The 24,884-nt window shown below is 46.5% G+C and overlaps 2 protein-coding genes and 1 pseudogene across 15 annotated transcripts in view; 1 reads left to right on the top strand and 2 right to left on the bottom strand.

Moving 5' to 3' along the window:
- EVA1C (eva-1 homolog C) overlaps window positions 1–4,610 on the bottom strand; it is a 97,828-nt gene extending 93,218 nt beyond the window's left edge. For 3 of the 11 annotated variants that reach the window (XM_070488764.1, XM_070488762.1, XM_070488763.1), the window contains exon 1: window positions 3,002–3,340. In XM_070488764.1, the coding sequence (XP_070344865.1) occupies window positions 3,002–3,161 (160 nt within the window). In that variant the 5' untranslated portion in view covers window positions 3,162–3,340. Of the gene's footprint in view, window positions 1–2,408; window positions 2,432–3,001; window positions 3,649–4,524 lie in introns of those variants that run through there. The other 8 variants (XM_014827591.3, XM_014827592.3, XM_070488765.1 and 5 more) reach the window with 7 other exon arrangements.
- An 8,824-nt stretch (window positions 4,611–13,434) lies between these two features.
- Window positions 13,435–14,797, bottom strand: LOC106822403 (elongation factor 1-alpha 1 pseudogene; annotated as a pseudogene).
- Window positions 14,798–22,761: 7,964 nt separating this feature from the next.
- URB1 (URB1 ribosome biogenesis homolog) overlaps window positions 22,762–24,884 on the top strand; it is a 76,268-nt gene continuing 74,145 nt past the window's right edge. For all 4 annotated transcript variants that reach the window (XR_011495377.1, XM_014827590.3, XM_070488758.1 and 1 more), the window contains exon 1: window positions 22,762–23,015. Coding sequence is in view for 3 of the 4 variants with exons in the window: in XM_014827590.3 (XP_014683076.3) it covers window positions 22,874–23,015 (142 nt within the window). In the remaining variant the exon portion in view is untranslated. The remainder of the gene's footprint in view (window positions 23,016–24,884) is intronic.

Raw genomic sequence — 24,884 nt, 5'->3', positions numbered from 1 at the left:
TGAGTATGGGATTAAGGATCAGAGGCACTAATTTTGCATGAAATGCTCCTGTCTTCCTAGGATCCGTTTTTAATGCAGTGATGATAGCCTTCCAGTGGTCGCTGGCAGCATCTCAATATCTTCAGGGATGAGAGAGAAGAGGGTGTTTGGGGAGCCTGTTTCCCAGCAGGCTTGGAGGTGATTAGCACAAGTCACGAGCGTGGAGGGGGAGGAGGAAGCCAGACACAGCTTCTGGCTTATTAAGAGTGAGACCCGATGCTGGAATCCCCAGGGCTCAAAAACCCAATGACCCAGGAAAACTACACCAGCTGACAGCCCCAGGAAAAGGCTCAAGGAAGAGCTGCAAAGAAGAGAAAGGCTTAAGCAACTTTCCAAAACTCTGCCCTGCTAATCTCCCTGGAGGCCCTACACTGTACAGACAATGGCTGGGACCCCCGATATGCTGGCAGTTTCTTTCACATGGCTATACCATCTTTCCTCCATCCCCTTCTTCACAGAGTAAAGGGGTCCCAAGGTCCCTCCATCCTCCCCCTCCGCGTTTCAGTTTTTGATGTTTCCCTTTTTTAGGAAAACAAGCATCTGCATTGCCAATGCCGTTCTCCAGTGTTCTGCTATTGTAAAGCTCCATCGGAGAGAGTCCACTGTCTCTTTACGGGCACTGGTTTCCACACACCCCTCCAAGTTCATAAAAAGGAACAGGACCGCCTGTCCCCGGGAAAGCAGGCATCAGGCTTTGAGGACTTGGGTGTTGGGGGAGGAGGGGGTGCTGGAGTTATGTGATCAGGATCCACTGGTTTGACTAAAACATTCAGCCCAACACTCAGACTATCTTTGGAGCTTATGAATTTTCCTTGATGCTGTATATCACATGGTTAGGGGGTCCCTAAAGGTTCGTTAAGTTTCAAGGGAAACTAATCAACTTTGGAAGACTTCATCTTTCTTCCCTGGACCTTTTCTCATGTTTCTCTGATGCCAACACAATACAGAATTCAAATTTAAACTTGAATGTGTCTCTGGTTTGGGAGGACATTATTTTTCTCTTCTTCTCCCAAAAAGGCAACCTGGCACTCTCTCCCCAGTCCTCAGATCTCTGGAGGGCAGGGCTGACCAGAGGAAAAATGGGGGCTGCTTGTGGATGGACCTGGCAATATCACCACCTACCTACTGCTGGCTCAGGAAGTTTTAAACCCTGGAATTCCGGTTCACACCAAAAGCAAAAGGAAATTCCTTTTATCATTTACATAATTCAGAAGAACATGTACCAAAGCATCTATGTATCAAAGCACCCATTTCCCTTAAGATGCAGCGTCCCTGTTCCATAGCTCAGGTTTGCTCACCCTCTGTAACAGCTGCCACACACAGAAAATTCTGAACTTGGGTGGTAACCTATAGACCGCTACAAGTATTACAATTGCTTCACTGAAGAAACAAACGCAAAGTGTCTATAATCTGGGAAAACAATCTAATGGTTACACTGCAATTTACCTAAAGCAATATTTGTTCAGTTGCAATGATGTCACACACACAAAAAGCTTGTCTGCTTTCACTTCTTTCCTTAACCATATTCAGAGCTAGACGGTAGCTGAATTCAGAACTGCTCTTCCATAGCTTAAATCAGCAAATCAGGACTTTTCTAGTAGCCAAGAAAGTTCTATTACCAAAAAAAAAAAAAAGTCAATAACACTTCAAAAGCATTTCCCCAGCACATTTAAAATCCACAGCATTCTGATGCTGTGGTGCTCGATTTTAAGGACCACGGTTTGCTTGCCAAATAGGCATATTTTGGCTTCCTTTGCTTAGGTAGAAACACTGCCTTGATATTAAATATTCAAAGCAAAGAACCTCTGACCTAAGGGCTCTCAGCTAACAATGACATTCTCTGTAAGTAAACTAGAAACTCAACTCAGCTTCTGGTTTGCCAGGGTTCTCTGCCATGTACTAGTCTACTGCACACACAGGGCTGAGGAGTGACTCTGTTTACCATGATTATTTTGCAAAAGACCCTGCTGGCAGGGCCCTGCCGTGATATGCAAAACCTGGACTTGGCAGAAGATCCCGGAGAAGGGGTAGAGTGGGGTTCAGAGCTGCTTCCTGGGCCGGACAGGGGCTGGGAAAGGCTGAAGGCCTCCAGCCTCGTCAGAGGGAGACCCATGTCTGTTACAATTGCAAGGACGTTTGCGACTCTGAGCAAGGGCAGCGGTAATATAAGAACGCGGCTCCTATAGCCATCATCAACCCAGAAACTTCTTTCACTTTGCGGCGCCACACCTACAACCCCAGAACTACCTCAGATCAGCTGCCGGAGCCTTGGTCCGAGTCCCCGGAAAGAAAAGCCTCACCGTTTACCGGGAGAAGGAAGTCGTTATTGTTTAAGGGTCACTGGGACTGGAGAGGGGGGACGCTGGTACCTTTTGGCGATCAAGTCATGCCCCTCAGTCTCCTCTCTGTTCTGTAAACTTCTGCTCATCTCTCACCGCTTCTCTGGCGGACCTCCCGTCCCCGAGGGGTTCCCTCCCAGCCTGCCGGCGCAGACTTTAGGTCAGGTAACTCCCGGGCAAGTCTCATTACGTGGACACCTGGGAGGCTGGCTGGGGCGCACCTGGACTACGCGGGTGGTAAACCAAATGCAGCTCGTCGGACCACAACACGTGTATTTTACAGCGCTAGGCGCGGCAAAGGGCTCAGCTTCGGGAGCCTCCAGAGGACACGCATCCCTCAGAGTTGGGTCGCTGATGCCGGGAAACTGGCGAGGTCAACAGCGGGGCGAGAAACTCCAAATACTGTTACCCACCTTCCTTCTAGAGGGGCTCCCCTGCCACCACCCCAGACGCAGCCACCTATATATACCAACGGCTCACACCAGGCAAGAAAACTGGCTATGAGCGCGCCCCAACTTTAATCCAACCTGGCCGTGCCCCCTTCGGGCGGCTGCCCCCAGCCGAGGGCTCACCTGGGCGCACCGCGGCGCCGGGCGCGCAAGGCCAGACACCGCGCTTCTTACCCGAGAAGTCGGTGAGCGCTGCGATCTCTTTGGAGCAGACCAGGACAGTGCAGTAGAAGAGGCGCAGGAGCTGCCCCGGCGGCTCTACCTGCCTGCGGAGGCCGGGATGCTGCGCGGGCTGAGGCGCGGGAGGCGGGCGCGCGTGTCCCGGCAGCAGCATGGTGCGCGGCGCTGCGGAGCGCGGGCGCGGGCCCGGGGCGCGCGGGGGGTCGCTGGGCGGAGAACAGCGTCACATGGCGGGGCGAGTTGGTGGCCAGCCGGGTTCGCCGCCCCCCGCCACCCCGCAGCCTCGGCTGCCAGAGCCTCCTTCCCGGCGCGGGCCAGCACCGGCTGCCCAGCAAAGGGGAGGGGGCGGAGAACCGGGGCGGGGCCAGGAGCCCTGGGAAGGATCCGCGCAGTTTCCCCGAGAGGAAATCTCCGCTGCCGCCGCGCGGGAGGAAACGAGGGGGGCCGAAGGGAAAGTGTAGCCTTCGCGTGCCCCGCGGCAGCGGAGGCCGGTCCCTGGCGCACTGCCCGCCGCGGAGGGCGCCCTCCACAGCGCGCCGAGGGCCGCGCAACTGGAGAGCCTTCCACGCCCGGGTCCCCGCCCCGGAGACGGCCCGGCACCCCTGGCCCGGCCTGCGCGGGCCCGGTGCCAGCCTCGCCCTGGCCGCCGGAGGAGCGCGGCCGGTGCCGGTGACGCACTTCGGAGCCAGCGCCGCGCGTGGAGCCCGAGCGTCCCCGGGGCGGGGCCGGGGCCGGGGCCGAGGCCGTGGCGGGGACGCGAGAAGGTGGGGTCCTGGAGGTGTGAGACCGCGGAACTGAGGTCCCTGCGACCCGCCGCGCTCCGTATGCAGAATCACCAAGCACGCATAGTTAGCCCCATTTCACAGAAGAGGAGACTGAGACCCCGCGCATTGCCCAGGCTTACGCAGCCAGGAAAGGAACGAGCTTGGGGGGAGGGAGGGGTCTCAAAATGGGTCAAATGGCTCCAGAGCTGGTGCCTTTCTCTCCGACTACGCTTCTTTTGGGTGCCGGTTGTCTGTAGCGCTCAGAGGATCTGACACTGGACCGGCAGAAACAGCCACCGAGCGCTAATAATTGGGCTTTGTTTTAAAATGGGCCACAGCATCTTTCCGAACCTCTCCATTACGCTGGGCGTGACCCACGTTTGAACGCCCAGCCCGTGGGCGAGGAGCTGATTCCTTGGCCCCGGCTCGGGGGAACCGAGGACAAGTGCGTGGGGGCTCCGTGGCTGCGCGCCGGGTGCGGGAACCTGGGTCCAGCGACCGAAACCCCCCGCGCCGCGCGTGGCGTCCCGGCCAGGCGGCGCCGGCGGGAGAGAGGGGGCCCAGGCCGGCGGGCGCTCCGCACAAAGTGTTCCCGGACTCCGCGGGAGGCCCTGCCAAATTCGCGCGGGCCTGACGCGGAAACGCAGATAATGAGGTCCCAGGGCGGGCCCAGGCTCACTGCCCCGGCCGGCCCGAACAGCCCCGCAAACGCCGCAGAGCGCGGAGGGAGGAGGCGGAGACGCGCTGGCTTACCTGGAGGACCGCGAGGACGCCGGAGGGCTGGATGACATTGGGTCCCACGCGGTGTTGCAGCAAGGGCAGGGTCGGCTGAATTGGGATTCTCGGCCCCTTCCTCCCTGTCGCGGGGTGGGGCGGCAAGCGCTAAACGTCAGTATTTGTGGAGTGGGACCCGGTTGGCCAGGCACAATGCTTTTAAAAATCTGCATTAAAATACTCAACTTTCTCAATAACCCGCGGACTTATTAGTATGCGCTTTCTAGATTGGGGAAACTGAGTCTGGGAGGGTGAGTAAGGATACCTAACACTTAGGAGCCACTCAGTAAGTAACCTGTTCTCAAAACTTAGGTCCCTCATATACTCTCCATTCCCTCCTTTCATTCATCCATCCTGTTTAGATACGAATTGGGTAGCTTTGTGTGCCAGATCCCATGCTAAGGGATGCTGGCGCCGCTGGGGATGCTGGCACAGGAAGGGACCCATGCTGCCTCAGGGCTGGGGGCTGCCACCACTGTCCTGTAGGTTTGCACTCCTTCCAGATGCCAGCGTGGGCGCTGTTACTACCCGTGAGAGCTCCCCTGGGGTTCCCTATCTGTGAAGTGCTCAGGCTTGTTGTGAGTCTTTAAGGAGTTGATACAAGTGACATGGGTGGGACAGGGCCTGGAACTAGTGAGTGCTCAGTCCATATTAGTCATTGTTACAGCAAGGAAGGCAGGCCTTGAACAGGTAATGCCAAGTGAGCTGAGAGTCCTGAATGACAAGGGGCCAAGGAGGCAAAAGAGGGGAATCTGAGCAGAGGGAGGGAGGGTGGTGTTAGGGACCTTTATAGTGCAAGATGGATGAGAAAGATGGCAAGAGTTGGCCAAGAAAAAGCTGGCAAAAGCTAGGTGTTTGAGGAGGGTGAACATTTTAGAAAAAGGAACCAGCATGTGTGAAAGCCAGAAGAAGCATGGCTCCAGAGAAGAATGGAGAGAAGTCTAGAATGGATGGAGCAGAGAGAAAAGGGAAGGACGAGGTGATGTGGAGAGGTCGGCAGCCGGAGCTCGGGGACCCGGAGACCTTGGTGAGCACTTCCACCTTTATCCCCTCCTTGTGAACATTCCGTCTTTATCCTAAGCCAGCAAAGGGTTCTAAGCAGATGAGTGACCTCATCAAGTGTATGTTGATAAAAATTACTCTGGCTGCTGAGTGTGGTGGGACTGGAAGGGTCAAAAGTGGGTCCAGGGATCATATGCCCAAAAGAATTGAAAGCAGGGACTCAAACAGGTGCTTGATGCCAATATTCATTGAAGCAGTATTCCCACTAGCTGAAAGGTGGAAGCAACCCAAGTGTCCATCAACAGATGACTGGATAAACAAAATGTGGAATATTATTCAGCCATAAAAAGGAATGAACGTCTGATTCACAGTATAACATGGATGAACCTTGAAAACATTATGCTATGTGAGATAACCCAGATGCAAAACCATGAATATTGTATGACTCCACTTACATGAAATATACAGAATAGGCAGAATCATAGAGGCAGAAATTGATTAGAGGTCACCCAGAGCTGGGAGAAGGGGGAATGGAGAGTTATTGCTTAATGGGTACAGGGTTTCTGTTTGGGGTGATGAAAAAGTTTCAGAACTATATAGTGGTGATGGTTGCACAACAACGTGACTGTAGTTAATGCCACCGAATTGTACAGTTAAAATGTAAATTTTATGTTATATGTACTTACCAAAACTTCAAAGCAATTAATAATGAAATATGCCAAACCTGTTGAACTGTACACTTTAATTTTTTTTTTGAGGAAGATTAGCCCAAGTCAGCACCAATCCTCCTCTTTTTGCTGAGGAAGACTGGCCCTGAGCTAACATCTGTGCCCATCTTCCTGTACTTTATATGTGGGATGCCTGCCATAGCATGGCTTGACAAGTGGTGCATAGGTCCATGCCCGGGATCCAGGCTGGTGAACCCCAGGCCACCAAAGCGGAACATGCAAACTCAACTGCTGCACCACCAGGCTGGCCCCTGAACTGTACACTTTAAATGGGTGAGTTGTATAGTATGTGAATTATATCTCTATAAAGCTGTTTTTTTAAAAATAAATAAATAAATAACAACAAAATGGGTCCAGGGAGATGGTCAGGAGGGGAGCATAGCCATGCGCTGGGCTGGGGCTTTGCAGGCTCAGAGAGAAGGGGAAAGTGGCCAAAGTGGGAAGACGTTTGGGAAGAGTGGGCAGTGCAGTGTGACCGAGCGCTGACTGAGTGGGACATAAGAGCGAGGAACCCGCCTTCTTTCTGCGTGGCCCCTCAGCCAATGGCTCTTCAATCAGATTTTAGTCCTAACCTGATTTGTTTAAGAATTTTGGAATCATGCAAGAAAATTAAAGAATTCCATTTCTCTTCCTCTCTGGACCCCATACTTCCTAGTCCCTTTGTGCCCCCAACGAAATGGAAACCAATGACCTCCCTGTCCCGTTTCCTTGTCTTTAAATATTATACAGCCAAATACCTAAACTTTGGGGTGCAATAAAAACTCAGGGCAGGAAAATGGGGAGGGAAGCACAGGCTTCAACGAAGGGGAAACTCTTGTAAAATCCACCTGGGGCATGACGAGGAATGACCTTTTCCACCAAGGCAGTTTTCCCCTAAACTCTCTCCTGTGAAGGAATTTAAAAAATAAAAAGCAGTCATAGCTTGGTTGTTCAGCACAGTCAGAGGAGCCGCAACCAAAGCGAATCCAGGCTGAAGAAGGGTGAGCCAAGTCATAAAGTGCTCCCCAAACAGTAATACTCACAACAGCCCTTCGAGCTAGGTACTAACCAGGACCAGCTACATACTTTACTGGCCCGGTGCAAAGCAAAAGTGTGGGGCCCCTGGGCGCTGCCCCGTGGCCCAGTGGTTAAATTCACACACTTCACTTTGGCGGCTTGGGGTTCTCTGGTTTGGGTCCTGGATGTGGACCTACACACTGTTCATCAAGCCATGCTGTGGTAGGCGTCCCACGTATAAAGTAGAGGAAGATGGGCACGGATGTTAGCTCAGGGCCAGTCTTCCTCAGCAAAAAAGAGGAGGATTGGCGGCAGATGTTAGCTCAGGGCTAATCTTCAAAGAAAAAAGAAAGAAAAAGAAAAGAAACTGTGGAGCCCCTTGTTCAAAAATCATTAAGATAATTAAAAAAATATATATGTAGCCCATGTTCATTGCAGCATTATTTACAATAACCAAGATATAGAAAGAACCTAAGTGTCCCTCGATGGATGAATGGATAAAGAAGATGTGGTATATATACAACAGAATATTATTCAGCTATAAAAAAGAAGGAAATCTTGTCATTTGTGACAACATGGATGGACCTTGAGGACATCATGCTAAGTGAAATAAGTCAGAGAAAGATAAATACCATATGATCTCACTTATATGTGGAATATTAAAAAAAAAGAAACAAAACAAAATGAGCTTATAGATAGGGGGAACAGATTGGTGGATGCCCAAGGCATCGGTAGGGGGTGGGCAAAGTGGGTGAAAGGGATCAAAAAGCACAAACTTCCAGGGGCCAGCCTGGTGGCACAGCAGTTAAGTTTGCATGTTCCTCTTCAGCGGCCCAGGGTTCACTGATTTGGACCCCGAGTGTGGACCTACGCGCCACTTGTCAAGCCATGCTGTAGCAGGTGTCCCACGTATAAAGTAGAGGAAGATGGGCACGGATGTTAGGTTAGGGCCAGTCTTCCTCAGAAAAAGAGGAGAATTGGCAGCAGATGTTAGCTGAGGGCTAATCTTCCTCGAAAAAATTAAAAGTAAAAAAATAAAAAATAAAAAAAGTACAAATTTCCAGTTATAAAATAAATAAGTCCTGGGATCTAATGTACAGCATGGCAGCCACAAAGTACCGTATTGCATATTTGAAAGTTGCTAAGAGAGTAGATCTGAAAAGTTGTCATCACAAGAAAAATAATTTATAACTATGTGTAATGACGGATGTTAATTAGACTTATTGTGAAGATCACTTTGCAATATATACAAAAATCAAATCATTGTGTTGTACACCTGAAACTAATATAATGTTATATGTCAATTATCCCACAGTAAAAAAAATATTAAGAATTTCAAGATAGTGACAGCAGGGCCAGCCCGGTGGTGCAGTGGTTAAGTTCTCATGTTCCACTTCTCTGCGGCCTGGGGTTTGCTGGTTTGGATCCCGGGTGCGGACATGGCACCACTTGGCAAATGCCATGCTGTGGTAGGCGTCCCATGTATAAAGTAGAGGAAGATGGGCATCGATGTTAGCTCAGGGCCAGCCTTCCTCAGCAAAAAGAGGAGGATTGGCACTAGTTAGCTCAGGGCTAATCTTCCTCAAAAAAAATAAAAAGATAGCGACAGCCGATCGTTAAACCAGTTTGGGCTTTGGGCATGGGGCCCTGAGTGATTGTGCAGATCCCATGCCCATGGTGCCGGCCCTGGTACCGCAGGCATCTCCCTGTCTCTGAAGGGAACCTAGCATGCAGACTCACACCTCACCTGTGGCAGGATTTGAAGCCTCTTTCACTGCAAAGGCGCAGAAATTAGGGGATGGATGCCAAGATGGAGTAAAATAAGTGTCCCTTTCTATGCGATGGCACCCTTGGCGATCTTGCCCCTTCTTGCACACGAGTTTGAGAAGTGCCTCCATAGCCACGACATTCGTTCTGTGTGTGAGAGGCATCCTTGCAGGACATTGTAAGTTATAGGTCTTAATTCCTGACTTTTTTTTCTTTCGAAGCAACCCCGCCCCTTCTTTCTAGTTCTAAGTTGCATCCCTATTCTTCCTCTTTCTTGAGATCCTGGTTACCTCCCTCCCCACATAGCCAAGAATATTTCGAAGGATGTTGTGTGCTGGGCGCTCCAACTCCAGCCTTGAGCTGTCCTCTCACCTGTACCATCAAGGGAAGGATTTGGGCTTTCAACAAAGACAGGCTGCAACCGTTCGGAGAAGACATAAGCCCCCATTTGTCAGCCTCAAAGAAACCAACCTTTCAGCTCAGGAGAGGGAGGCCAAATGTTGTCCAGAGCTAAAAAGGCTTATTTTTAGAAAGCAACAAATGGTGGTTTGTTTATAGAGCTGGCACCAAAAAGCCGCATCAATAGCAGAGAGCCGGCTCGCTGAGGACTGCGAACACCGGGGCTGCACTAGAAAGCTTGTGTGGGGAAAGTTTGGCCCAAAAGCCTACGGAAGGAGGCCTTTAAGAATATGGGTGCAGAACTGACATCCGTGCAACAGTCCATCCAAGGTCAAGGGCGTCGATCAAGTGCTGTAGCATCTCCTCTGCCACTGGTCCCACGGAGGAGCCTCTCACGGAGGAGCCACCCATGGGGGCATTTGACCTCCCAGCCTCCCATTTTTTCACATCTGCAAAATGAAAAAGTTGGACTCTGCAGTCCATTTTGACTCCAAAAGCCCATAACCTATTTAAATTAGACGTAGGATTTCAGGAAATTGGGCTAAATCTGTACTGCTTCCTTGACACTCTCTAACGTTTTCTTAAATACGAGTTTTCGTTTATTTTTAGAATGTGCAATCAGTTTGCTTATATGTGATTCATATTTTACTCTTCGTAAAAGAAGAATGCAGCGCAAGCAAACTTTTGGGGGTTCCTGGAGCATTGTGAATGACTGAATTCTGATCCATGGGAGTTTTCAGTGGGAGATTTCCCAAGTATTCAAAGTGGTAAGCTCAGTTTCTGGAGGAGGGTGTGGAGTCCACCCTGGGAAAAGGGACACTTCCTCCTCGCTCGGAGACTGGAAGGTGCTGGCCTCCCGTGGAAGCCCTGAGGCTGCTTCTGCTGCCAGTGACTCACTGCCCTCAGCAAAAACTGCAGGGAATCTGGCCCCCCCTGAGCCCTCCCTGAGAGCGAGGGGCAGTTTGCTCCAGAGACCCCAACCCCCTCTCTGCCCTCTTGTCTTGTCCTTGCTTCCCCACCCGGGGGGGTGGGGTGGGGCAGGCACTCTTCCTACCCAGTTCTCTGCGTTCAGAAAGGAAAGTGTGCCGAAGGAAGGAAGGCTCTGAAAGACCAAGCTTAGCCTGTCAGCTGACATAACCCACTCTGGCCCACTCTGTCGGCCTCCTCAGTCCTGGCTCATTTCCTCATCCTCTTCCTCTGTCCAGAAGCATCCCTGGTTCTCAGCCTTCTGTGACGTGCCTGAGTTCTGGGGCCTGGCTTCCCTCCAAAATGCCAGTCAAATCTCAGCTCTTCAAATCCTCAAAGGCCTCACACTATATAACCTTTACTTTTTTAAAATTACTTTTCACTGTGGCAAAATACACGCAACATAAAATTTAGCATCTTAGCCATTTTAAGTGGTTAAACGTATAGACCACATTGGCTTCTCTCGTGACTTTGTCTCTCCCAGAAGGAAGAAAAGAGAAGGGTAGTCATGGATTTGCCAGTTGGTCTCCCTTTGGTCAACAGTAGTAAAACCCTTCAGCAAAGGTCTCTGGGCGGTGAGGGAGAGGCTGGCAGGCTGAGGACTGTGGGGCACCCGTGCTGGGAAGAGGAGAAACCTGGAGCTTCCCCCGAGGGGGATGCACTGGGACCTGTCAATGGCGCCCTCTGTAGGTGAGAATCTTAATTTATGTCTTAGGAATGGCGACCGTGGCCCATGAATTTGGAAGAGCCATTTTTTTATTGTGATAAAGTTTACCATTTTAATCATTTTGTAAGTGTACCCTTCAGTGGTATTAAGTACATTCACGTTGTTGTGTAACCATCACTTCCCTCCTTCTCCAGAACCTTTTTCATCTTCAAAAACTGAAATTCTATTCCCTTTAAACTATAACTCCCCATTTCCCCCTCCCCCCAGGCCTGGCAACCACTGTTCTACTTTCTGTCTCCATGAATCTGACCACTCTAGGTCCCTTATGTAAGTCTAATCATATAGTATTTTTTCTTTTGCGTCTGGCTTCTTTCACTTAGCCTATATCTTCAAGGTTCATCCACATTGTGGCATGTGTCAGAATTTCCTTCCCCTTTAAGGCTGAATAATATTCTGTTGTACGGATATACCACATTTTGTTTATCCGTTCACCTGTCCATGGACACTTGGGTTGCTTCCACTTTTTGGCTATTGTGAATAATGCTGCTTTGAACATGGGTATACAAAATTTTTTTTTAATTTTTAATAATCATTCCCAAGGGAAAGCTTAAAGCTACCAAAAAGAAAATAAACCCAAGTCTATTGAAAGGAATTCAGAATCAACGAAAGTGAGCTCCGATTAAGGGCACAGAGCAGAGCTTCCCAAACTTTCTCAGCTCAGAGCACCTTTAGTGTCGCAATGATTTTTCACAGTGCCCGTGGGGCAAAAAAAAAAAAATTATTAAATAGCTAGACCCAAACAACTAACAAATATCTATGTTATAACAGCTAAGTAGCTGTTTGAAAAAAATACACGTTCATTGAAAGAAAGAGTATTTTAATTTCATTCTTAACCACAGTCGTTTACTAATGGGGTAGGTGCACCTGTTGGACATGTTGCTCTTTCTCCAGCCTTGAAATTAGACTGGACACCACCACCCTCATTTTCTGTTCCACGTTGATTTTTCTTGCTACTTGCTTTTTATCGCAGTGACCACTGAAACCCCAGCTTTGTGAAACTATGGCATCATTGAAAGAAAAGGAGCACAATCTAATGTTGAAACGGTGAACTACCTTGAGTTAGTTAGCAAGAGATGTCAGGAATTGCTGTATTTCCTTCTACTTATAAAAACATTCCCAGGCAATCTGTGAGTTTCTTGTGGTGCCCTGGGCTCCTTGGCACCCAGTTTGGGAACTGAAAATCCAGACAATTCAAATCCTGCAAAGACCTCACCGTGTCAACAAGGGCTTCACAAACTGTTCCAGGTCAACTTTCCAACTGACCTCATGTTTACCGCTCTGGGCCTCCCTCCACTGCCCACACACTGGCCCTTCTGCAGTTTCTTGACCTCTCTGATCATGTTCTCACCTCAGTGCCTTTGCATTTGCTGTAGTTTCTACCTGGAACACTCTCTCCCCACGCTTGGCCCTGGCTCTCCTCCCTAACTTGTTCAGGGGTCTGTGTTTCCTGTCCCCCCAACCACCCTCACCTACTTTACTCACCTCCAGAGCACTCAGGGCCACCTGCCTGCCATTCCATCAGTCTTTCTGCACCCTAGGAGGTGGTTAGCCCAAAACAAACCTCTGAAAATATAATTATGTTTGAAATTAGTGGTCTCAGATTACTTCAATCGTAAGGAAGCAAAATTGTAGTGTTGCTGCAATTAAAATGTTAACGAATGCAAAAGGAAGTAAACTGAATAATAAAGACCAAAGAAAGTAAAGGAAATAATGCAAATGCACAAAATTGTCACAATTGAATATAGCAAGCCAGGAATACTCAGAGAGGAGATGTCAAATGAGGAGAAGATGACAGTGTTGTGGCACTGGCACTGGGCTGCTTCTGGAGACCTCGAAATCCAAATTGCTCCCGGACATGTGAGAAATCAACTCCCTCTCTGGAGGGAGAAAAGTCAAAGTCCTGTTGCCAAAAGGCAGCGCACAGCAGGCTGGGAGGGCTTTGTGGCTGTGCTTTGTAATCTAAAACATCATCCTTTTCCCATTGATTTTTGGTGCCGCTTTTTTTCCTCCTTAAACTTTGTTTTAACGGATCTCAAAGTTCTGCAACAGATTTTTGGTCGTTTCCATTAACAAGTGTTGATTTTAAAAACTAATAACGTAAAACTGCCACACACACACACACACACACAGAAACAAATGGTCCACAAAACATTCTCCCTTCCTTCTGGAGGTTTTACCATGCATTCTTGTCATTAACCAGTCTTTTACTATTAAACTCAAATGGTCAATCCAGACAAATAGTTCTGAGACCATTCTTCCACCGCTGATTAAGATGACAGGGGTGGCAAATATTAGGGATAATATTCATTTAGCTTTTTGAGCCTTCCGGACAGACTCGGTGACCTTGCCAGCTCCAGCAGCCTTCTTGTTAGCTGCTTTCATGACAGCCATAGTAACTGCCTGTCTCATGTCAGTAACAGCAAAGTGACCCAGAGGAGGACTGTCACAGAAACTCTCAACACACATGGGCTTGCCAGCAATCATATCAACGATGGCAGCATCACTAGATTTCAAGAATTTGGGGCCATCTTCCAGTTTCTTCCCAGAACAGCAATCAATCTTCTCCTTCAGCTCAGCAAACTTACAAGGATATGAGCTGTGTGACAATCCCTGACAGGCGCATATTCAGCACTGATTTCACCTGGATGATTCAGGGTAGTTACTTGAGCCGTGAAGCCAGCTGCTTCCATGGGTGGGTCATTTTTGCTGTCATCAGCCACGTTGTCATGATAAACATCTTTGACAGACACGATCTTGACATTGAAGCCCACATCGTCTCCAGGAAGAGCTTCTCTCAAAGCTTCATGATTCATTTCAACAGACTTAACTTCAATTGTAACGTTGACTGGAGCAAAGGTGGATTTGAGAACACCAGTCTTTACTCATCCCATAGGGACAGTACCAATATCATCAATTTTGCAGATGACCTGGAGGGGCAGACAAAAGGGCTTGTCAGTTGGACGAGTTGGTGGCAGGATACAATCCAGAGCTTTAAGCAGCATGATTCCACTGGCATTACTATCTTTATGGGTGAATTTCCATCCCTTGAACCAAGGCATGTTAGCACTTGGCTCCAGTATGTTGTCACCATTCCAACCGAAATTGGCACAGATGCTACTGTGTCGGGGTTGTAGCCAATTTTTTTAATGTGGGTGCTGACTTCCTTAATGATTTCCTCGTATCTCTTCTGGCTGTAGGAATCCATTTTGTTAACACCAACGATTAGTTATTTCACACCCAGTGTATAAGCCAAAAAGGCACGCTCATGGGTCTGCCCATTCTTAGAGATAGCTGCTTCAAATTCACTGACACCAGCACCAACAATCAGGGCAGCACAGTCAGCTTGAGACATGCCTGTGATGATGTTTTTGATAAAGTCTCTGTGTCCTGGGGCATCAATGATGGTCATTTAATACTTGCCAGTCTCAAATTTCCACAGGGAGATGTCAATGGTGATACCATACTCATATTAACCTTTCAGTTTATCCAAGACCCAGGCATCCCTTCAGGATCCCTTCTCCAACTCAGGAGCCTCCTTCTCATGTTTTTCGATGGTTCATTTGTTGATCCCACCGCATTTGTAGATCAAATGGCCAGCAGTGGTAGACTTGTTCAAATCTGCATGTCCAATGACAACAATGTTGATTTGAGTCTTTTCCTTTCCCATTTTGGCTTAGATTCAGCAGTGGTTTTCACAACACCCGTGTTCTGGTGGCAAAAGTTGTGAAAAAGTGGTACCATATTTATCATATATCAAGTCCCTATATGTGCATGTCTTTGTTTGGCTTTGAATAAACTTTTTATTTTGGTGTAATTCTAGGTTTACAGAAAAGTTGAAGAGAGAGGGATTCTGTACATCTTCATCCAGTTTCATCTAATGGCCATATTTTTCCTGCTTATATGGTGCATTTGTAAGAAATAAACTGGAAACCAGCATTGGTACGTTGATATTAACTAAACTCCAGACTTTATTTCTATTTCACCAGTTTTTCTCCTAGGTCCTTGCTCTGTTCCAGGATCCATTTCAGGGGATCACAGGGCATTTAGTTGTCATGTTTCCCTGTTTCATCTGGACTGTGACAGTTTCTCAGTTTTCCCTTGTTTTTCATAACCTTGACAGTTTTAAAGAGCACAGGTGACGTATTTCGCAGACAGTCCCTCAACTTACACTTGTCTGATGTCTTTCACATGATTGGGCTGGAGTTATGAGTCTGAGGAAGGATACTGTAAAGGCGAAATGCACTTCTCATCATAGCATGTCAAGGGCACACCATAGCAACAGAGCTTATCATTGGTGGTGATAACCTTGATCATGTGGTTAAAATAGTTTTTGCTGTGTTTCTCTGCTATAAAGTTACCATTTTTCCTTTTTCATACTCTAATCTTTGGAAGCTCATCACTAAGTGTACACAGGGGAAGGAGGTGGGTGTGTATGAATTAAGCTCCACCTCTCGGATCAGGAAGTATCTACATATATTATTTGGATTACTTCTGTAAGGAAGATTTGTAAGGAATCTTACTTTGTAAGGAAGATCTTCTCACCCATTTGTTTATTTATGCAGTCATCTTTTATATTTGCATAGATTTATATATATTTATTTTATACATTAGATTATAGTCCAATACTATGTTAATTATTTTGTCACTCAAATTGTTCCATTGGGAATTATTTCAGGTTGGTTCCTGTGTCCCTTTGATATATCCCTTATATATATATATTTTAAGCATTTCTTACTTTCTGGTGCTGCTGGATGCTCTGGGCTCATTTTATCTAGGGCCCTGACCCAGCCCTAGAATCAGTCGTTTCTCCGAGGAGCCCTGGTTTCTTTTATTTGGTAATGGTGTTAGAAACCAAGATCTGGGCACCAGATGTGCTCATTGCTCCTGGAGTGCCACTGCTTCTAGGGCCCACCAGTGAACTGAGCTGGGAAATATATGCATCTGTACAAACCCAGGTAGAGTTCATATCTATACTTATTTCTGTATCTATCCATCTCTATTTCTATTGAGCTAAATATGAGATTATATCAATGTCTCCAACTCTAATCCAGTTCCACAGGGTTCATTCTAGTCTTACCCTATTTTTTTTTTTTTTTTTTGGCTGGGGAAGATTTGCCCTGAGCTAACCTCCGTTGCCAATCTCTTTTTTTTTTTATGTGAGGCACCACCACAGCATGGCCACTGACAGATGAGCGGTGTGGTTCCATGCCCAGAAACCGAACCTGAGCCACTGAAGTGGAGTAGACCAAACTTAACCACTAGGCCATAAGGGCTGGCCCTAGCCTTACCTTCTTATGTGTAACTTCCTACTCCAACAATGAGTAACCTGGGGCCCCCATCATCTCCCCTCCATTAACTTATTTGTTCCACTCCAGGATACATAGAAAGCAGTTTCAGGGTTTTTAACCCATGTCTCTATGACATCGGTCTGTTTTGGGGTCTGTATTCTGTTCCACTAGATTATTTGTCTATTCTTTTATCACTACTATTCTAATTTGATTGTTATAACTTTGAGACATGTCTTCACGCAGTATAAGGAAAACTCATTTTATTCTTTTTGACTTAGGCATTCATGGACCTTTTTATTGCCATAATTTATCATGATTTTTGAGTTTCTTAATTTTCATTGGAGTGGCAATGGTTTTATAACTTAATTTAGGAAGAGTTACCAAATTTACAATGTGAAGACGTTCGTTCTTCCATGAACATAGATGTCTATTTAGTCAGATCTTTTACAATTTGCTCCTCACAGGTGATGCACAGTCTTTTTTAGTTTGATTTTGAGATATTTACAGGGGTTTTTTTTTCCTTTGTGAATGGTGTCTTGTTTTCTATTATATTTTTAAATTAGCTATTGCTACTATAGAGATAATGATACTGATTTTAGTAACTTGATCTTATATCTGACAATTTTGCTAAACTCTTATTTAGTTTATATTTATGTCAAATTTTCTAAGCAGATGACAGTTTTACCTCTTCTACTTCTTTTATATCTTATTTCTTTGTCTTACCTTATCTCATTAACCTGAATCTCTGGTAATAGATAGTAGCATAGATAGTGGGCATCCTTGTCTTTCCTAATGTTCCTGGTCATAATTTATGTGCATCTAAAAAGTTTTTCCATTATCCATGATGGTTGCTGCAGGTTTTGGTACATATAGTCCTTATCAAGTTAAGGAAGTTCCTTCTATTGCTAATTTTGTGTGAATGTATAAATCATAAATAGATATTTTTTTTCAAATGCCACTTTTCATCTGTTGGGGTAATAATTGATTTTTTCCTTTAGTCCATTAATGTGGTGAAAAATGTAGAAATGATATTAAACCATCCTTGTATTTCATGGGTTTTTTTAAGTGCAGTGTGGATTTGGTTAGCTAATATTTTATTTATACACTTCTATGTCCATAAGTGAAATAAGTCCATCATTTTCTTACTTTGTATTATCCTTAGCTGGTTTTGTATTTAAAGTTACACTAGTCTCATAAAAGATGTTGAGATGCTTTCCTTCTTTTCTGTTTTATGGAGCAAACTGAATAAGGTAAAGATTATCTATTTCTCAAAAGAATGCTAGAACTGACCTGAAAAATCAGCTATTCTTTGGGAAAGGTTTGATGATCATATCATTTTATTCAGTGATTGTTGGTCTATTCAAATTTTCCAGTGCCTTTTGTGCCAATTTTGGGATATTTACCCTTTTCCAGAAATTTGTTCATTTCTTTTGGTTTGGAAAGTTTTTGTGAATAGTTATTTATAATATTCTTTACTATTTAAAATCTATGTTTGTGTACTGATTTCCCCCTTTGCTTCTATATTTTGTTTTTTAATGTATCTTTTCTTTTTATCCTCCCCATTAATCTTGCCACAGATTTGTTTATTTAATTTAAAAAAGAAAAACAATCAGCTTTTGGATTGTGAATATCTTCACTGTTTTTTCATTCTCTCTGTAATTGATCTCTGTCCTTATCTCTGCTTTCTTTCTTTCATATTTCTTTGGGTTGGTTCTATTGTACTTTTTCCAAGTTTTTGATTTGAACATAAATTATTAGCTCATTTGTTTTCAACCTTTCTTGTTTTCTGATAAATTAATTTTAAGCTATAAATTTTCCTCTAAGCGCTGTGTCCCACGGACTTTGCTCTATAAAGTGTTCTTTTTGTTGCATTCCAAGTCTTTCATAATTTCCCTTTTGCTTTCCAAGGATTACTTGGTAAAAGTTATTCTTCCCCTTCCAGGCTTATGGGATTTTAAAAAACCTATCCTCTTATTATCTGGGTCTAATTTTATTGGTTTATGGTCAGAGAACATGGTCTGTACGATGATGAGTTTTTGGAATTACTGGGGCCTCCTTTGTGACCTAGAATGTGGTCAATTTTTATGACTGCTCCATGTTATTTAAAAAGAACACGTGTTCTCTGTAGGTATAACGCTTTCTTACCGTCTATTAATTTGAATATATTGTTATTCAGTTTTTCTGTGTTTTCTCATATTTCCGTCTAGTGATTAAGATGGTAGACCAGACTCCACGACACCTTTGAAATTTGTCATCTGATATTTTAGTCTATAAATTGGGTATGGATTTTGCTACATTTTGTTGTTTAAAGACTAGGGCCATCAACTCAATAACCTCGTATTTCTGAGTAGTCCAGTCTGAGATCCTGGTCATAAACATAATACATATTTATGGAGGATATGGCTCTTGTAGGCATTGTCCTAGCAGGATCACTGCATATTTCTCAAATGGAGGTGAAAGAATATTTTTTAAAAATTGAAGCATGCCCCCTAATTATAAAATATAACATATGGGATAATGGCTGGAATTCACAGACAGATTTATGCACAATATTCAGAAGCTCCTCTTCTCCTGGTCCATGATCTGCCTGTTCCCACCACCCCCACCCCTGACACCCCCTCCCCCGGCCCATATTCAATGCCACAGTGACTAAAACACATCTACTAGAAATTCACTTGAGGGGTTGTGACCTCCCAGTGTCCTGTTTGAAAGTATGAAAACATTCATGAGTTGGCTGCAAATTGTTATTATTCTCCAACAGCTTATGGTGAATTTATCCAATTTCTTCATTTTCTGATGGCTAGCTAAAAAGGCTTTTGTGAAGGAACAGGTTATGGAGGAAGGGTGGACTTAGCATAGGGAGGGAGGTAGGAAAAGGAATAATTCTGGAAAAGGTATTTTCCAGGAAGATGAGTTTTGGGAAAGCTGTAGCAGTTGGGGGTTTGGGAAGACGGGGACAGCAAGAAAGCGCCATGTATACGTGTGTGCAGAGGTGGGCGAGCAGGAATTTAAGACAAATTTTACTTATGTTGTGACTTTTATCAAGACTGGTTTCACACTTATAACTCGTTTATTCCATATTGGACGAGAGGGGAACATTTTCTACTCTTCTTTAGTTTTGTCTCACAGGAGAAAAAAAAGCAAATTTGATGCCTCTCTTTTCTTCTCTGCTTTATTATCACCTCAGTAAGAAGCCCACAACCATCTAACCTGGATGATACTAATATGCTATGTCTGTTGATCATTCATTTGGTAAATATCACATGGCCTCATAACGTCTCATATCATCTCGGGTTCTTGGTTAAATTCTTTACTGCTATTGACCTTATTAGGTGTGCCATCTTCTCAATGATACTCAAACCCCTGGGGGTAGGTATACTGTACTATATTTTTTGGAATCTATTATGGTTGGTTGTATAATGCAACACCATAGCAGATATTGGTGGATGCTGGTGTTTTGTTGACTCGAACTGAGGAGAAGCTATAGGTTTATCTATCTTTTCTAGCCTCTGAATACAGCGTCCTTCACTAGAGTTCATGGCATCCGTCTTTGAAAAAATGCTTCATTCTTCTCACTGCTAAACAAGCAGATAATGGAACTTTCTTGATCTCAGTAAATGCCACACTAAAACATTCATCATTAAAGAGATTCAAACTTGTGTCAGAACAGAGAAAGGAATTCCATACCTCTCCCTCTATAAGTGATTGCATCAATGAGCTTTCTTCCAGATGAAATAATGCAGAGTAAACTGTCAAGACAACTTCATCTTGTGTACAGCAACGTACATTTCTCCCATTGTGAGAGTCCGTGGTAACATGTTTTAATATGAACTTGATATGGGCTCTGATTGAGCTTCTCCTTTTACCCCTTTCCAGAGCTTGAATTTAAACTTATAAGATTGAAATGGGAATGAATAAATACACGCACATAACAGGTGTGAATAAGAAGTGTGCCCACTGGAGATGAACTGGTTGGCTATTAGAGATTGGACACTTCCCTTGGTTAGTTTACCACAGTCTGGGGCCAGTTCATAAGCTTGTAGCCTCAAAAATATTTATCCTGAGGCTTTTTGACAGCATTCCAAGGGTCAACCTGCCTTTTAGGACAGATTGACATTAACCAAGCTCAAGATTCAAGTCTATGCGTTCATTTAGATAGATATTTATTTATTCAACAAATATTTATCAAGCACTGCAATGTGCCAAGCCCTGTTCTAGGCAGTGAGAATGGGCCACTTAACTCTGGTTTGCGCCATTGTGGAGTGCACATTTTAGTAAAGGAGTTTGACAAACAAATGAATGTTTACTATCACCAACAGGTGATAAAGGCAATAAAGGAAAATAGAGGGTAAGAAGATAGGGAGTGAGGGATGGACAGGAAGAGCCCACATGAATTGAGAATATGAGCCACATGAGGTCTGGGCAGAGTTTTAGAGGGAGAGAACAGAAAGTGCAAAGGCCCCGAAGTGGATACCAGCTTAGAATGGCCCAGGAACAGTGATGCCTATCGTCAATAGACCAGAATGTTCTTGGGGGCAAATAAGGTCCTTTCTCTCCAAGCAGGCCTTTTATGTAGAAAGCCATGTCACTATCCAGAAAGTTGGTTGGTGAGCCTGGTATCTGAACAAGTGGGGTTAGTGACCTGGCATCAGTGATTCATGGCATCCGGGTGGCCTAGTCTGAAGCATCCATCTGTACTTCTGAGCCATACCTCATCAGGTATGTCTCTGCCTAAGGCTGGGATGGACACTGACAACTTCTGTTTCTTTGTTCCTATTTGGGTTGTGATACAGTAAATGAGTGGCTCCACCACTTATTAGGTAAGTAATGCTGGCAAATTCTCTCACCCTCTCTGTTTTTATAAAGAGAGATGATAATTTGCCCAAGGTCACATGGCAGAAATGGTTTTGCTACCTCTCCCTGCTGCCTCTTTGATCAGGTCCACCCTGGCAGAAAACAAAGTTGGCGGTTGGCAATTAAACACAGAAGAGCACTAGCATGGACAATTAGTCAGAATTAAGTCTCTGTCTTGACTATTAAGAGTATTGCTCTTTACAGCCTGAATTTTCCACATATCCCTGTCTTTTAATACTGCTCCATCAGCTCACATGTGCTGGGGTGACCCTCTCTGTCTGACCTGCCTACAACACAGGCATTTCCACAGGCTCAATAGTTGTGCCAGGCCAGAGGCTCAGACTCAACACCACGAGCCTTTTCTACTAGACTCTGAAACCCCAACAGGCCATAAAACGCTACGGCCTCAGATGCTCACTGCACATCCTTTTACAGAACACGAGACAGTATTTCCTCAGACCAGAGGACAACCTGATAGAGAATTCCAGGAATCACCAAATTACCCATCTAATGAGCTGGTTCATGATTTATTTGAACACATAACCAAGTATTGATGATGTCGTATTTAAAAATGCACTAGCCTGGTTTTACTCATTCATTTATACCTCCATTTTATTTGAGAGCATTTAATGAGACTCTCAAGTCAATTAATGACATCTTACAAAAACACACAGTACTTTTTTCCCGTCCAAGCAGTTTTTCATACATTGCATCATTTTCTCAGCTCAGGACAAGGCCCAAGGATTAGGTAGGGCTGGCTTTGCTGTCTCCATTTTAATGTCAGGAACTTAGGTGTGGAGGCGGATGCGCTATCCACGAAGGGTTTTCACAGACGTTACTTCACTTGATCCTCTCCTCCCACCCTGCATGGCCGAAAGGAGGTCAGTCTGGGGCGACATTGCACCAGACAAGCTGGCCTGGTTCGGCTGTAAGACGAGCTAAGGGTCAGGGTTAGGGGCACCCGCACGACCCTCTGCCCGGGTGCCCCAGCGAGGACCGCCCCGCATCCGCCCGCCTGGCATTTCGCCAGGGGCATCCACCCTCCCAGCCAGCCCGCGGGGCCTCGAATAGGCAAAGCATCGGATGCCGCTGCATGTCAAGCAAGTTCAAGAGGCGCCACTGGGGCGCCCTCAGGTCAAGACCTGATCTGATTGTGCTGCTACGACGCCCCGGGGATTGCGCCCTCCGGGAGCGGAGGATCTGGGCGTTCTTCCTGCCAAAGCCCCTCGAGAGGGCCGCCAGGGGCAGCAGGCTTGCCCCGATGGGCCTCTCCCCGCCGCGGCTGGGCGGAGGTGTCACAGACTGTCGGCCAGGACCGCCGCACCAACCGGGAACTCCTGACCCCACGCCCCCGCAGCCTCACCGCTGCCTCCCCGCCAGACCGCCCTTTCCACAGGCCCCGTCCCTTCCGCCCGTCCAGCCCGTCCCGCCCCCCGCGGGCCCGCCCCTTCCGCCGGCTCCCTCCCGAGGCCCCGCCTCTTCCGCCCGCCCCGCCTCTTCCAGCACGCGTGTGGGCTCGATCCGGTCGGGTGCTCTCCACGCCTGTCGTCTTGCCTGGTCCCCGGGTGTGTGGATCCTGGCGCGCTCCCACCCTCTCGGCCATGGGGGTCCCCAAGAGGAAGGCCCCGGGCGGCCAGGACGGAACGGCTTCCCCCGCGGGCGCAGCCAAGCGGGGCCGCACCGAAGAGCTCACGGGCGTGCGCTTCAAGGCCCAGCTGAGGGACCCGCAGGGCGCGGGCCCGGGTGAGTGCGGGGCGGACCCGGGCGGGAGCACGTGCATGCGAGCCGCCTCCCGGCCTCGGTCAGGGTGGGCGTCCGTGTGCCAGACACAACCCTCCTTTCTGCAGCTTTTCGGTCACCGAGGGTCGGAGCCTCACCTCCGGATTTGCAGAGGGGAAACCGAGGCCCGGGTGATCGGGCGTCCAGGGGGCCTGGGTGGGACTGTGCGCTGCTCTTCGTGTCCTGGGCTGGCTGTCAGCGACGGCAAGAGGGCGCGACCTGCCTGGTTGTGACAGTTCTCTGCGATTGCGCGCCTCCCTCGCCCAGGCAGCATCCCTTAGCCAGCTCTGAAACCTGGGTATTGCAATTGACAGGAAAGTGAATAAATGTACTACTCGTTCGCACGACGAATGTTTATCGAGTCCCGAGTGTGTCAGCTCTGGCTGTGCAGTGAGACAGTTTGCTGCTACTGTGGCTGTCGGCACTATTTTCAATAGCTTTGATCCAGCCACACTCACTAGCCTGATAACGTGTGACAAGCTGAAGCCACCACAGGGACCTGTCAGTTGACCAAGATTGGCCTAGGGACTGACTGATATGGAGCAGATTCTGTAATTTCACTTTTGAAAAGTGTGGCCACCCTTCCCAACTCCTCATAGTCCTTTAGAAAGTATGTAGGTTATCAGGAAAAAACACAACAGAATGTCACGAGAAAAGTGACAGTGTTTCTCCCAGGTTAAAGAAATTAAGTTAATACCCAGAATAGCCTCAATTTCCAGTTTTTCTCCCACAGGTTTTGTTAGCAAGCTTTTGATACCTGCAACTGCTAGTCAGTGTTAGGAAGATGATACTAGCTTTAGCACAGAATTGTGCTTTTCATTCATTTATTCATTATTTACTAGGGGCTGTTATTTGCTAAGGTAGAGAGAAAATGGTGAGTAAAAATCAGACAAGGGCCGTGCCATTGCAGAGCTTACGAATAGTCAAGTGGGAAAGATCAACCAGCAAAGTCACACAAACCGTTCTAGGCTAAGTTCTCCAAAGAGAGGGAGAAACAGGGTGCCTGAGGGCCTGGGACCGAATTTGGGAGACCACAGAAGGCTCCCCCGGGAAGTGGCTTTTCAGCAGAGCTGGGGGAGGGGGACAGAAACCTTTCTGGCAGAAGAAAAAGCATGTTTAAATATTTAAAAGATTGTATGCATATTTCATGATTTGGCACCGAGAGCGCCATGACGTTCAGGTGCCACATCATTTGAACAGGTTTCGTTGGGACACCCCTGGTTGACAGGTGATGGGTGCAGGTAAAGTAGTTGAGAGATGTGGCAAAGCTGAAGTCATTGGGTCAAAGCGTGAATCCCTTCTGTGAGGCTGGATTTGTGCTTGACTCTGGTCTCTGTCTTGGATTCTCTCTCCCTTTTGGTGTATTCTCATAACTTCCTGTGATAGGTTCGCCTCCCTGGAAGGCAGGGGGGTGGAATTGATGGATATTAGGGGGTTTTGTTTGCAGCCAGGCATTAGGGAAGATTTTTGTTATTGTTCTTTTGTTTTGTTTTCCAGGTTTATTGAGATATTATTGCCGTATAATGTATGTAATTTTAAGGTGTACTGTGTAATGATTTGATATATGTATATATTCTGAAATGATTACTGCAATAAGGTTAGTTAACGTCTCCATTTCCTTAATTACCTTTTATTTGTGGTGATAACATTTAAGATCTACTCTCTTAATAACTTTCAAGTATATAATACAGTACTGTTAAACTATAGTCACTGTGTTGTACATTAGATCCCCAGAACTTACTCATCTTATAACTGGAAGTTTGTACCCTTTGACCAACATCTCCTTGTTTCCCCCAGCCCCACCCCCTGGCACCCTCCATTCTGCTCTCTGTT

This window comes from Equus asinus, chromosome 18 (genome assembly GCF_041296235.1).
Source record: "Equus asinus isolate D_3611 breed Donkey chromosome 18, EquAss-T2T_v2, whole genome shotgun sequence".
NCBI classification, from domain to species: Eukaryota; Metazoa; Chordata; class Mammalia; order Perissodactyla; family Equidae; genus Equus; species Equus asinus.
The sequence above is the reverse complement of the archived record's forward strand: the minus strand, read 5'-3'. Positions and strand labels throughout refer to the sequence as shown.